General features: G+C 43.9%; 1 protein-coding gene across 2 annotated transcripts in view; it reads left to right on the plus strand.

The window, feature by feature from the left end:
* LOC144754225 (E3 ubiquitin-protein ligase TRIM39-like) overlaps window positions 1–14,375 on the plus strand; it is a 574,742-nt gene that overhangs the window by 41,684 nt on the left and 518,683 nt on the right. Inside the window, exon 4 of one of the 2 annotated variants that reach the window (XM_078641814.1) lies at window positions 11,459–11,481. The exons of the other annotated variant lie outside the window; for it this stretch is intronic. Coding sequence (XP_078497940.1) covers window positions 11,459–11,481 — 23 coding nt within the window. The remainder of the gene's footprint in view (window positions 1–11,458; window positions 11,482–14,375) is intronic. 2 annotated transcript variants of the gene reach the window in all.

The following is a 14,375-nucleotide window of genomic DNA, read 5'->3' on the forward strand; positions in this document are numbered from 1 at the left end:
CTACTGCCGTTCTGCATGAGACACAATCTGGCTTCTGGGCGAGCTTTAGCACGGAGACTGCCCTCCTTGAGGTAGCAGAATCAGTGGGATGGGCATTAGATTCAGGGGTATCGGCATTCAGGTTCAGAGATGAAAAGATATAGTACATTGCTATGTTAGCATAAGCGTATTAGAAGTTTAAACGCCATTTTGCCACTTTGCAACTTTTGCACACAACACTACATGTAACTTGTTGTAAGTTAAACTGCTTGATTTTATTCGCATGAGAACGCTCTGTTTTGCACATCCCTAGACTTACACCACGACCTTAGTCTGTACACTGCGTGCAGAAGTCTTCAAGGCCATAATAACAATGTATGCTGTGATTCAGGTGGATCGGCCCACGCTCAAGACACAACACGCACACAGGTGCAACCAACTGAAATTCTAGTGCCTTTAATATTGCATTGCATGCATGATTCGGGCACTTGGAGAAAAAAACCTTTCCAGAGACAGAGAGCTTTGCTGATCCTGAGATGTGATTCACCTCTGATGATCTTGGAGATATGGGGTTCCCCATTCAAGCCTAGAGACCTTCTATTATTATAAAACTAGCTATTAGCCAGGGGGGGGTGGTTCACAAGGCGCTATATGACCTGTTTCCTCTATCATTGTAACATGATTTCTCCCTTTGTGTTTTATGGCATTGTAACAATGCTGATTTGTTTTATTTCTAATCATATGCCTGCTATTGGTAGCCAAAATACTGCATCTTAAGAGCACGTAGTTAAAAATATACATTTTAAACTTTTCTGTGTCTCTGATTACTCACGTTGTGGACTGGTATGAGAATATAAACAAGAGTGTTCTTGATTCCCACCATTTTCTGAGAGTACCCTAAATCGCATGTTCTGGGTTGTCTAATCATTGGTAGCTTCGCTGTAGGACGGAGAGCTAATGAGACACTGATGCTAGTTGGATAGAGGTTCTGGGTACTGAGGTGAGTTATTAGTACACCACAATTCACTGAGGTCCTGGTTTCCTGTGCATAGTTTTGTGCATGAGCATAACCCCAGTAACATGGAGCACCTAACGTTTGGTCCTCTATTCGAGACACTTGAGTAGTGCTTATTATAGTCCACAACACCCTCACTCCTGTTTCCGGTTGACAGCAGTGACGGATTAACCTACCCATATGGATAATTTATAGGTTCATTTGAGCTTGAAATAAAAAAAAGTTTCGTTCTTTAAGTTGCTACCCGTTTGTGCAATACATTTATATTGTTTTTTCTGTACTGTGTCCTTATGGGTGATATTGATATAGCTCAGCATAGTCGAGTACCCCTCCGGAATCATTTGACGCTATACGGGGTGCCCACGTATGGTATCACAGTGCTCTTTGTAGTGAGTACCGATGCAGTGTATCCATTTGAGCTTTTCTACTCTTGGGTTATGTTTCCTACTGTGAATGTAGATGAGGGTACATTCTGTACTTACACTCACACGGCGGTGCCTGCGATATATGCACCATATAGGACACAGGAGATTCAGATTTCTGCTTGGCAGCATCCGGTTTGGTTTAATGGCGCCCTTCCCCACTCCGTAGCTCCGGTTCGGTTAGGCCCTTTGTCTATACCTGGGGCCACTTGGCCGGGTTTACACCGCATCCAGGTTATTTAACAGTCCCTTTAGCTGAGTTACGACCACTCTATACCTCCATTATTGGGGTGCATAGGGCTTTAGTGCAATACGTTTCACGCAACATCCAGGTGGATCACCTTGTGCTGCGGGGCAACCAGTCGGGCCAGTCGGGATAAAAATTAGTCCTGTCCAGGATAGAGAAGAGATGTCTTTTTGTCTTGCTGAGAAATTTGACCAACTGGAAGCAATTTTTCCTAATACGACTCCTGTGGAAAAACAGAGGATTCGGACCATTACTTTGCAGAAAGACTTGGTGCCTGAGGCAACCGATTGTGAGAACTGGGGTACAGTATTTGCGGCAATCTATGCAAAGTGCTTCGACACACAGTCTATGACTATCCTACCCTCCGTGATCAAGTGTGTTCAGGATTAACACGGTCTGGAGGCGGCTGTCGAGCTGGGAATGAGACTTGTCGGAGTGTTTGACGTAGTTTCCGATCTCATCCTTGCTAATGTCAAGGGGGATGCGGTTAACTTTCAGGTGTCTAATGCTTTGAGTCTGGTCCCAGAGACCGCTAACACGAGAGTGGCTCCCCCTGACAGACTATATGAAATAGTAATTTTAATTGAAGGCGACATACAACATAAAATAAAAGGGTTTTTTGGGGAAAATCTGACTTCCACATATGACATTTTGTTAGCTGTGGCAAACTGGCCCCCACTTTTTGTTTTGGCCACTCCGAGAGGGGAGGAGGTAATCCTCCCTATTTTCGCACACACAGTGCCCAAGAAGCAGGCGCAGAACTTTGCAGAAGAGTGGGCTCTGGTGCTTGCACCGGTTTTGTACCGTACTCTGGTTGGTTAGGATAAGCTTTTGTCCAGACATGAGATACCATTGCGGTCGATGCCACAACCCCAATATCCCATGCGGCGAGAAGCGAAAGCTCCCGTTGCGGAAATCCTTGAACAATTGGAATATAAATGTGTAATTGAAACTTGTGTGTCTCCCAGGAATAATCCTCTTTTCACGGTGACCAAGCCTGATGGGTCGTACCGCCTAGTTTTGAACTTTTATTGTCGGACGTGCTCAGTTCAGAAGACCCACAGTTCTGCCCTGGTCGATAGTCTTGTGAGAAAAAGGTTTAAAACCACACTTGACATTTCCAATGGCTTTTATAGTCCTAATCTGTCCTCGATTAGTATTCAATGGACAGCCTTTACTTCAGGCGGCAAACAAAAACAGTTCAAAAGATTAGCCATGGGCTACAAAAACACCTCGGGCTTCTTTGCCGCTCGTGTAGTCTCTCTGTTTAGAGAGACTCGACCCTGATGCGTACTCGTACATTGATGATATATATCTCACTGACGACGAATTATGGCCGCATCTATGTCGCGTTGACCGCATCATTGTCATGTTTGCGGACTTCGGTTACAAATTTAACTTTGCGAAATCACACATTGCAGAGTACACAATGTTGTTTTTGGGCTATGAGCTCAATAATAAAGGTTGAGGTTTCGCTCCTCACTTTCTGGAGAAATGCGTATGTTTGCAAGCTCCGTCAACCCTGAAAAATCGACAATCTTTGCTGTTTTTTTTAAAATTTCGGGCGTACTTACATTCCCGACTATGCCCATCGTATCAAGCCTCTATATGCCTTGATACAACCTACTTTTACCAAATCATGCTGGCTACCTGAGCATACAGCTACACTGCAATCTTTGTAGGCTGATCTTCTTGAATCCAAGTTCTTAGTGACACGTGATAACCACACAAACCTGGTGATAGGAATTGTGCCAGGCGCTGTGGGGTTCACGTACTTGACGTTTAATGAAGGAGACACAGTCCCTATTGCTAACAAGTCACACTTGTACACTTCGGCTGAAATGCAATTTTCTACTGTCGAGAAAGTTTTGACAGCTGTGCAGATTGCGATTTTAAAGAGAGAGCGCTGTCGCAAGGGAAACGCATGTTGGTTGTTACCCCGTATCTTGCCCTTGAGGCGGTGACGAAAGCGGGTGTACCCAATTCAAAAGCTTAACATCCACGTTGGATACAATGGGCCACTTCACTGACGTCTCCGGATGTCACGTTTATCTTTGACCCCTCATTGCAGACACAGGTTATCTTGTAGTATGAATTTGTTCATCCTGCTCCTTTGTCGTTGCGCCTGCTTGAGGTTTACCAGTGTATAATTTACACTGACGGTTTAGTGCAACCGGTGACGGAATCTAAGCATGCTTATTCAGCAGCCTGCGTAATAGTGGTTGGTACCGTGGTGAATGGAGAATTAAAGTCCGTTGTCGTGCACACGCAGACATTAGAGGACTGTACTGCCCAGTTGGTAGAGCTTCGTGCTCTGGTGCTTGCACTAGAATTTGCTGATCACAGTGTGACTACTCTTATTGTAAGTAACTCATACTACTGTGTTCAGTCTTTCAATGATAATTTATTCTTTGGGACTCAGAATGACTATTGTGATTCCAAAGGTAGCACAATCCAATACAAAATGCTTTGGGTTCGAGTTGCAGAACTTAAAGAGCGTCTGCCTCTCATCAAAGTAATTCATTCTCTTGGTCACCAGCACGTGGGAATACACGCCAATGGTAACAGTCTAGCTGACGAATCAACAAAGACAGCAGTGACGTCATATTTAGTAGCAGCAGTAACAAGATCCAAAAGTAAGATTGATGATGACAACTTGGCAGCTATTGCTGCAACAGAGAAGGGAGGTAATTACCCTAGAGGTTTCCCTTCTAAATACTCATTTAAGTCCTGAAAAGTTCTCTATGTGAGAATTAATGACGTTGGTGACAGATTGATTCCCAGCGCGGACCACAGGCTTTCCTTGATAACAGCCGCTCACGAGGGCATGGCCTCAGCTCATGCCGGCGTCTCAGCGACTGTCACTATCTTGCAGCAACGTTACTGGTGGCACAGATTGTACAAACAGACCCGTGATTATGTCCTTACTTGTGACATTTTCCAGCAGATTAAACCTTCGACTGCTGCGCGTCCACCACAAACACAGTTGTACATATCTAATAAACCACTTGGGTGTTTTTATTTATATCACTGCGGTCCTTTCTCTTCCGATACTGTGTTCTGATACTTTCTCTTCTGATACTGCATCTTAGTTGTAGTGGATTTGTGCACACGTTTTTTTTATGGGTCTGGCCACAACGCAGCGCTGATGCTCGAACTGTAATCAGGCATTTGCGTGTCTTTGTGGGAATTTTTGCATGTGGCAACATCCATTCTGACCAAGGTCCTGCGTTCGCTTCTAAGGCATACGAAGACGCCATGCGGTCTTTGGGGGTGCAGGTCAAATTTTCATCTCCATACCGGCATGAGGGTAATTCTGTTGTGGAACAGATGAACCGTGACTTAAAGCAATCCTTGACAGCTAGGGTTTTAGGTACTGGCAGAAACTGGTTGGCCCATTTGTCTAGCGTTCAACGTGCACTTAATGATCTCCCTAGAAGGTCTCTGGGTGGGCGGACCCCATACAGAATGCTCTTTGGCATAAAGATGTTTGTCCCAGACTTTGCGGGTCTAGACATGGTGGCGTCTGCCGCACCTTTTGACGTAGATGATCATTCTGCTGTATTACAGAACCTACAAGAGACTCGAGACAGTCTTGCAAAGGAACATTTGCCCTCCACAACTGATTCTGCACTTCAGATTCCGATAGTTGGCTGGCTACCTGAAGTCGGTGACCTGGTCCGTGAGAATGTGGAGAACAAGGAGGAGTTTGGACCCTCTTATCGTGCACCTGTTCCATTGCTTGGAGTGCCGGGTATAAGAACAGTAATTTTACCTCCTCTTCCTGGTCGTAAGGATAACGGGTACATTTCCATTGACAATGTCAAATTACAACGAGTTGCTGATTCTTCTTAGTATGACTCCAGCGGTCTCTTGTCCAGCAATGCTGAGAAATTCTGTTTTGGCCCCAGCGAACAGGCCTGACATTGCCATCGAGGTGTATACAGATACTAATCCATTATGTAATCCACAGGCTGGTGATCCCCATGAAGATACTGAGTATACCTATCCCACAGATGTGTCGTTGCCTGGTGTGCAGACATGTGCAAATGACCAGTCACATTTTTCATTTGACTCCGACTCTACAACATCAAGAGACCCATCAAAAATTTACATTTTTTTCTCTTTTGTTTAAAAAACTTTTTTTTATTCCCCCTTGGACCTACATTTGGATGGTGCTCTTCTTCTTCTCCATTTTTTTTGTTCATGTCGATTGGATTTGTAGTTATGTTTTTTCGTCTTGTAAATGGACATTATCTTAAAGAAAGATCTTCAATTAGATTAATTGATGGAACTTTGGCACCACACTCCTCATCACACAGAAAGAAGAGGGACCAGACTTTTGTTAACATTACAGCCTGGCCTGTATTGGATGGAATTGTTTGGGGTGCTGTAAAATTTCAAATTCATGGCCATACAGAGGTTATTAATGTCCCCAATGTACTTCTTGTTTCAATGGGGGATGTGGTTAAACAAAATATACGCTCTGATGATTGGAATGTCCAAGCCGTTGAGGCTCTTTTTTCTGATTTGAAATATTATGCTGCATTTGATGCTGAAGATTTGTACTTAGACTCTGCTAATTATGCAGACTTATTCTGCTATCAGCACTACGGCAATCATTTTCTGCATAAAGCAAAAACATTTAGAAATGTGGTTAATTATACACAATGGGAACATTGCCCAGCTCCCATTGAAGGCAGTTCAAAAACTCTATTGAAAAATGTACGTATTTTAATCGTTCCAATCCTGAATCCTTTTATTTCAAAATGACTGCAAATTCCTATTCCAAAATTAGACTCACCCACACTAAATTACTGCATTCAAAGTCCTTTATGGATCAATTAGATATAGGGGGCTATGAGCTGTGGAAAGATACAATTGATCTTAAATCAGTTTGGTGTTCTAAAAGATGGCAGGTACAAGGCACTGAAGCTTTGCATTGTACATGTCTCATCTTGCTTTGGATTGGCTACTTCTAAAAAAATGAATGCCCCTTTGATTCCTGTCTTGAGGGCATACGCTAAATCAGGGGTCTCCAAACCGGTCCTGGAGGGCCAGATCCATGCCAGATTTTTAAAATAACTACATGTATTTCAATGGGGATATACAAAAAATCTGGCATGGATCCGGCCCTCCAGGACCGGTTTGGAGACCCCTGCCCTAAATGGTACAATCACACCAATAGGTCCCTTGATGAATTGCAGTCACTAGTAACAAATTCCTCCTTTAATATTTCCAGCTTAGATCCTCAAGGTTGGTTATTATGGCAAAAAACTTCAGATTCATGCCAACATCGTTTTCTGGGTCTGGCCTCAGGCTACACACGGGTTAGAGTGGACCCCCATTTCGAAAACACCCATTCTGTTACTACCTATTCAGTAGGCAAATTATGTCAGAACTGGCTTAAACATTCCACCTTAGCATCAGTTAAACTTTACTTGTCCCAATTGACTGACTATGTTGATTTGAATTATTTTGTTAAAGGCCCTGTAGGAGGCAGGTCCAAAAGGTGGATATATGCTATTTACAACGAAGTTTGGAAATTGTCTCAGGTTGAAGCAGCTTCTAGATTAAGGGCTATTGATCACACATTTAGAAAAAGTGCTTGCTGTCGTTGATAATAGCATTAATACGCTTTCTTCCAGAATTTACACTTTAGTTAAGATTGTTTCATCTGTAGTTGATATTGTGTCGGATGAAGTGTCTGTTTTGTACCACGCTCAAAATCAATTACAATCTATAATGCAGTTTGCTTGGACTTTACAAACTTTAAAATCTGGGAAAGTTCCTTGGGACTACATGAATACCTCTTCTCTATTTTTACTGTTTCATTTGACTAAAAAACAACTGTTTGTCCATGAAGGATGCTACATATTCACTTTTTCATATTGAAACATTGGAATAGTTGCCATTTTCGGTCGCTGAGTCAAACTCAGCTATATGGCTAATTTATGGGTTGATAACACTGCCTTTCCCCTTGTTTAAATTCAGTTCATGTATGAAACCCTGTGCCCTAGGCAGATATGACCCCGTAGGCAGCATCTACCTCCATGAAGTTTGGTCTCTTCCATTCACGTATAGGTCCCTGAGAGAGGGTAAAGAAGTTTATTTGAACGGCGAGGAGTGCACTTCTACACCTGATCACTCACTGGTTTGCAAGAACATACAATTGCATGGTTATTGTAACACGCAAGGCCCAAATTTAGCTTGAATTTTAAAGGGTACTCCTGTGCCAGCTATAACACCAACTTTCACGTTACTAGCTAACGGTAGCTATTTGCTTTTAAATAATGAAGATTGCTGCGGTATGCTGGCAGGGATTCCGTACATTGTAACTGTCTCCCAACGTGTAGTTTGCTGTAAAAATGTGCTTTTCCCGCCTCCGCATGGGAGACTTGACCTCCATCTGGCCTTCCATTCTGACCTTGAAAGCAGAGTTCAACAAGATGAGTAGAATAAGGGCTCTATTGTCCCAAAGAGAAGTCGCCCTTACTTCTTCCCGTGAAACATTTGTCCTTCACGTGGCAAACACCCGCACTGAGGTGCATGCACTTTTAAATACTGATCTCCCACTTGATTTTGACGCTTTGATTCACACAATATTCAATGCCTCATCAACAACTGGCTTGGCACATTTTTTAAAAGTTGTGAGCTCCGAGCCTTGTGACCTCATTCCAACCAAAATTTGGTGTGATACCGGCATTTTTTTCATTCTATTTTTTCCAGCATCTTTGGCGGGTTACCATTAATTCTCGCATTGGCTGCCGGTGTGCTGCTGTTGATTTGCGTGCTCAGAAATGGCTGCACAATCTGTGTCACAAGACAGCCTGCCCCGGCTGCTCCAGCTTCGCAACCGGATGCTTGAATATTATGGAACACTACATCTGGCCAACTTGAGGGTTGGTTATGGATTATCCTTCCGATTCTCGTACTTTACTTGCGCGCAACCCGTTTTTCATTGCCTGGATTGCTGTTTTGAATGGGCTTTGGATTTGTGTCTCTGCAATACGGTGTCTCCTGCCCCGGATTATGATCGACTGATGAGTCCCTTAGTGGCTCATGAGTTGGACTGTTCTGGTATCGGGATTATGGCCTGCGCATGGAGTTCTAGGGGATTGGAATATATGCGTGGCTGCACAGGTCTTCCTGAAGAAGAACACGCAAGTTGTCCGCTGATGGTGCTAGAGGCTCCAGCTATCGAAGAACATATTTGTTCATTCTCTTTATTACATTGGATGGCTGAATCGTTTCCTGATAACAATGATTCCTTTTGGAGGCTGTTGCAATGTACTGTGCCTATACACTGATGGATTGAATTGGCACTTGTCCATCATAAACTCGTACTGTCATCGAAAAAATGTTTACTATTTTTTTTTTATCTCCATGATGGGCAGTATACCGCCCTTTCTTGGTTTATTCCTTTTTACCTAACAATTTCGAACTTATCACTTCCAATTATCCAGTTTGGCAAATTATGAACTTGGTTCAGTCTCACTCGAACTTGAACTCTGCGTTCCTAAATTGCTTCCCTTTTTTGTTGGTGGTCCAATCAGGGGAGGGTGTAGTGAAGGCAGGGTTCTTCTTGTACACATTGCTATGTTAGCATATGCGTATTAGAAGTTTAAACGCCATTTTGCCACTTTGCAGCTTTTGCACATGACACTACGTGTAACTGTTGTTGTAAGTTAAACTGCTTGATTTTCTTCGCATGAGAATGGTCTGTTTTTCACGTCCCTAGACTTACACTGCGACCTTAGTCTGTACACTGAGTGCAGGAGTCTTCAAGGTCATAATAACAAAGTATGCTGTGATTCAGGTTGATCGGCCCACGCTCTAGACACAACACGCACACAGCTACAACCAACTGAAATTCTAGTGCCTTTAATATTGCATTGCATGCATGATTTGGGCTCTTGGAGAAAAACCCTTTCCAGAGACTGAGCGCTTTGCTAATCCTGAGATGTGATTCACCTCTGCTGATCTTGGAGGTATGGGGTTCCCCATTCAAGCCCAGAGACCTTCTATTACTATAAAACTAGCTATTATCCAGGGGAGGGTGGTTCACAAGGCGCTATATGACCTGTTTCTGCTATCATTGTAGCATGATTTCCCCCTTTGTTTTTTATGGAATTGTAACAATGCTGATTATTTTATTTCTAATCATATGCCTGCTTATGTTAGTCAAAGTACTGCATCTTAGAGCACGTAGTTAAAAATAAACATTTTAAACTTTTCCGTGTCTCTGATTACTCGCGTTGTGGACTGGTATGAGAATATAAACGAAAGAGTGTTCTTGATTCCTACGTTCCTGAGAGTACCCTAAGTCGCATGTTCTGGGTTGGCTAATCATTGGTAGCTTCGCTGTAGGACGGAGAGCTAATAAGACACTAATGCTAGTTGGATAGGGTTTCTGGGTACTAAGGTGAGTTTTTGGTTCACCACAATTCACTGAGGTCCTGGTTTCCTGTGCATAGTTCTGTGCATGAGCAGAACCCCCGCAACAGGTGTTCCTTGATGGAATCTGAGATACAAAAGAGGGAGCGGCCTTACTACTCCGCTGCTGCACTAACATGTTCACAACAACTCTTCTGGAGAAGAAAGAAGCAGGAAGGGGTCAGGGACTGTCCCTGCACTTCAAAGTGACACCTGTCTCCCTCCTACCTTTCAGAGGAGCCTGGTCAGCTTCAAAGGACTTTAATATACTCATAAACTACCTCCTTGTTTGGCGGGCTCTTTCCATCTTCCATCTTGGAAGCATTGACACTCAGCAGGTACAAAATTCTGTCCCCTTAGGTTAACGCACAACAGAAACGTTCAACCCTCACCCTATTCGACACATGCAAAACGCATAGTGCACACATAGTCTTTATACATGTCTTCTGCAACCTACTCAGAGACCCTCACACTAACTCCTCAAGTAGAGCTGGCCATATATTAAAGAGCAGCTCAATAGTTAGCAGCTCATAATTCCATTGTAACAGCCATTACGGTTGGTGAGATGTCTTTTGGAGGGCATATATCACAGGAGAGGTCCAAATACCAGTGGTGAAAAAGTAAAAACTTGGAGGTTTCAGGGGTAGAGGCCCTTCTTAAATTACTCCTGGAGCTGCGCTCTTGGTTTTTGTGTTATCGCCTTTGAGGTCTTGTAAAATGGCACGTTTATGGGAGGAGGTTATTTATCATTTGTAATATTATGTGAGTCACCATGTGCTGAGTCATGTGATACTGACTAGAATATAACAAAGAATGCAGTGTCATTTGACCCATTTCAAAATATTACAGATGTATCTATCGTGACCGCAATCAAAATATCACAGACTGTCCTGGTTCATATACTACGACTCCGAGTATTGCAGTCATGTGACAGTTTCAGAATATCAGACTGTGTAATATGAACTCATTCATAGCATCACAGACTGCTGAGTCATGAGACCTTGTTGAGAATGTAACAGTGTGTTATGAGAACCCATTCAGAATATCAGACTATGCCATGTCGTATGAGTTCCATTCAGAATATCACAGCCTCTGCTGCGTCCTGTGACCCCATTCAGAATATTAAAGATTGTGCTGTCATGGGATTTCCATCCATGATATCACAACGTGTGCCACAGAATATCAGAGTTTGTATGAGGATGTGGGGGCAGCTCCCATCCTAATGTCATCTAACTAGAGCTAGTTATTAGTGTTCAATGAAACTTATTGTTCAAAGCACATTTCACTCCTAAATTAATGCCAACATGTATTCTATTTTGTGGGAACTAATTTCATTACATTTCTTTCTCTGTTTTGCAGGATGTCAGAAGCACCCTAAGCAGGTAAGGCTGGTTTATTATCCTCTTCTCAGTGTGTAAGGAGCAGGTCTTGCTGCTGCAGTGTGTAAGGGCCACTGATGAGTTCACACAAATCCCTATCCTGCAAAAGAAATATGTCAAAGGATCTCAGATTGTAAAAAAATACAACACACCTGTGGCCCTCTTAAACTTATGTCCAGTACTTTGAAAGGTCCAAACTGTACCGGTTCTATTCTCCTTAGTCTCAAAATCCACAATATATTCACAAATTCTTTCAAACCGTTGATTTTGTTTTAAGAAATGTTGAGATCCTCATAAAACTTAATTGAGATCTCAGAAATCTCGGAGTCCCCATGAATTCATCCTTGAGTCCTGAAAATACTCGCTGGCATCCTCTGGAAAATTGTTTGAGGGATGAAATTGTTTAATTAGTCTTCCACAAATGCCTGTCTTCATAAAACTTCTCCCCCTCAAGTTTTCTGTCAGGTTTAGGGGTCGTGCACAGCTGATCTTCGATGCCAATCCTAAGCTTCTCAAAATATCTATTAAAAACTGTGTGCAAGGATATTCTCAAAAGGCGAAAGAAGAGATAGGGTGGAGAGATAAAGATCTGCACATGGGGTGAGTGTCACAGCCACGGAGGTCTATGAATGGTCAGGGCACAGACTCATAGGGCCCGATTCACAGAACTAGCTTAAGACAAAATCCTAAACTTACATCCAATTTGGTTTTCACAGAAGGCACTTACTCATTTCGGTATTCACAGAAGTCTTAAAGTTAGGATTTTTCTCAGTTTAGGAGTAGTAAAATTAGGCCTCATCACTTTACTACTACTAAACTGAGAAAAATCCTAATTTAAAGATTTTCGGTATTCACAGAAGGCATTTACGAGTCCTAAAGTTAGGACTCCTAACTTCTGTGAATACCAAAATGAGTAAGTGCCTTCTGTGAGTACCAAAATGAGTAAGTGCCTTCTGTGAATACCAAATTGGTAGTAAGTTTAGGATTTTGTCTTAAGTTAGTTTTGTGATTGCCCCAGTATTGGAACTTTCATAGATTCCCATGCTTTGTATCATTCCCCGTCGTCGGAATGGGAGCCTCGGTAGTATAAAAACCATAGAAACAAAAGAGAAACCTAGGCCTAGGCCTCATCTCATTTTGTATCCTATCACCCTCTTTTTTTGTAAAAAGAGACCAAACTTTTGCCAGGACCAATCAGAGCAGCCTCACCCTCTAGAACCTTCCTGAGAGAGCTCAGAGCCTCAGATTTTTCTACCGCACGTTGTGCTAGGGAGTCTCCACTGAGCTCTGCTCAGCTTTTCAACTACTTTCTGGATATTTCTTCAAGCTTCTACTGGAAAAACGACATGTCTAACAAGGAGAAGAAGGCCTTGTTCAGGGCCTGTGCCTCTTGTGGCAAAAAACGTCTTTTTGTGGAGGATAAGCATGACAATTGTATTTACTGCTTATATCCTGACCACAAGGCCACAGAGTGCAAGATCTGCAGAACCTTCTCCAACAAGACTCTTCGGGACAGGGAAGGTCGGCTGTTAACCTGGCTTCAAAAGATGAAGACTCGCAAGGAGGTGCTCTCTTCAGATGAGGAAGATTCCACGTCTTGTGCTTCCTCTCACAGATCTAGGAAGAGGGGTAGGTCTCCCCCTGGTGCTTCTACATCTGCGCCCTCTCTTCAAGCCCCTCACAAGATCTCTGATAGGTCTGAGAGGGCTGGTCCCCTTCAATCTCCTCACGGAAGTGAAAAGGAGAGGCAGGGACAAGCTGCTGGAGTGGTTGCAGCTTTAAAGGACAAAAAAGAGGTTGCTCTTTCTCCTCCTCCGTCCAAAAAGACCAAATCCAGTGACAAACACTCTTCTGTCACTTCAGGATCTGTGCCGGAGAAAAAACAGCGTCCGTCGACGACAAAAACACCAGGTACGTCGACGACCGTTACTTCAGTTAAGATTCCTGCTGTTTCTGTGGCTCCGTCGACGGGCTCGTCGACGGTAGCGCTCTCCACGATGACTTCATCGTCATTCAAGGTCCCGAGTTCGTCGACGCTGACATCTTCCACGTCGACGACGGCAAGCAAGGTACTGTCGACGACAGCAACGACGACGAGAACTACGTCGACGACGACAACAACCTCGACGTCGACGACGATGTTGATGACGACGAGTTTGTCTACGAAGCCGTCGACTATGGTTCCGTCGACGAGGAGACCGGCGTCGACGAAAGCGATGGTGCCGTCGACCATTCCGTTGACATCTTCGTCGACGATTACACCGTCGGCGACGGCACCGTCGACGAAACCGTCAACGGGGCAAAAGATGCCTTTTTCGACGCAGAAGATGAAAATTACGCCGGAGATGACGTCTCCGCGACGGGTTTCTTCACATCCGCCTACTATGCTTCTAGACGATGAATCTGAGGAAGATGAAGTTGAAGTTGAGGAAGATGATAATTATGGTCCTGCCTATAGTCCCTCTGACTTGAACGTGAAGATGCAGTAGACGGACACAGAGGAGTGTTACGAACATGCAGGTGGCCAGCAGTCGCATCCATATGTCCTGGAGGAGTGACGCACTCCGAGTTTGGGTCAGGGCATGGTGGCCATGCCTTCCTCGCTCATTACTGATCTACAGATGATGCTGCAGGATTATCGGAAGAGGTTTCCGTCTGAACCTTCTGGACAGTCTGCAGGTTCTACACAGTCGCAAGTGCAGCCGGCTATTAGTCTTCCAGTGGTGCCCCCCTCGCCACCACCAATGACACCTGCGGTCCGGGTCCGCACTCCGGATCCCGCACCCATTCATGACGTCCAACAGGATACCTCTTCGGATGAAGAGGTGATACAGGTGGATCCCTTGATTGATCCGTTGCAAGACCCAGATTTGGATCAAGGAGACAGTGGACCACAA

This window comes from Lissotriton helveticus, chromosome 5_1, assembly GCF_964261635.1.
Source record: "Lissotriton helveticus chromosome 5_1, aLisHel1.1, whole genome shotgun sequence".
Taxonomy (NCBI): Eukaryota; Metazoa; Chordata; class Amphibia; order Caudata; family Salamandridae; genus Lissotriton; species Lissotriton helveticus.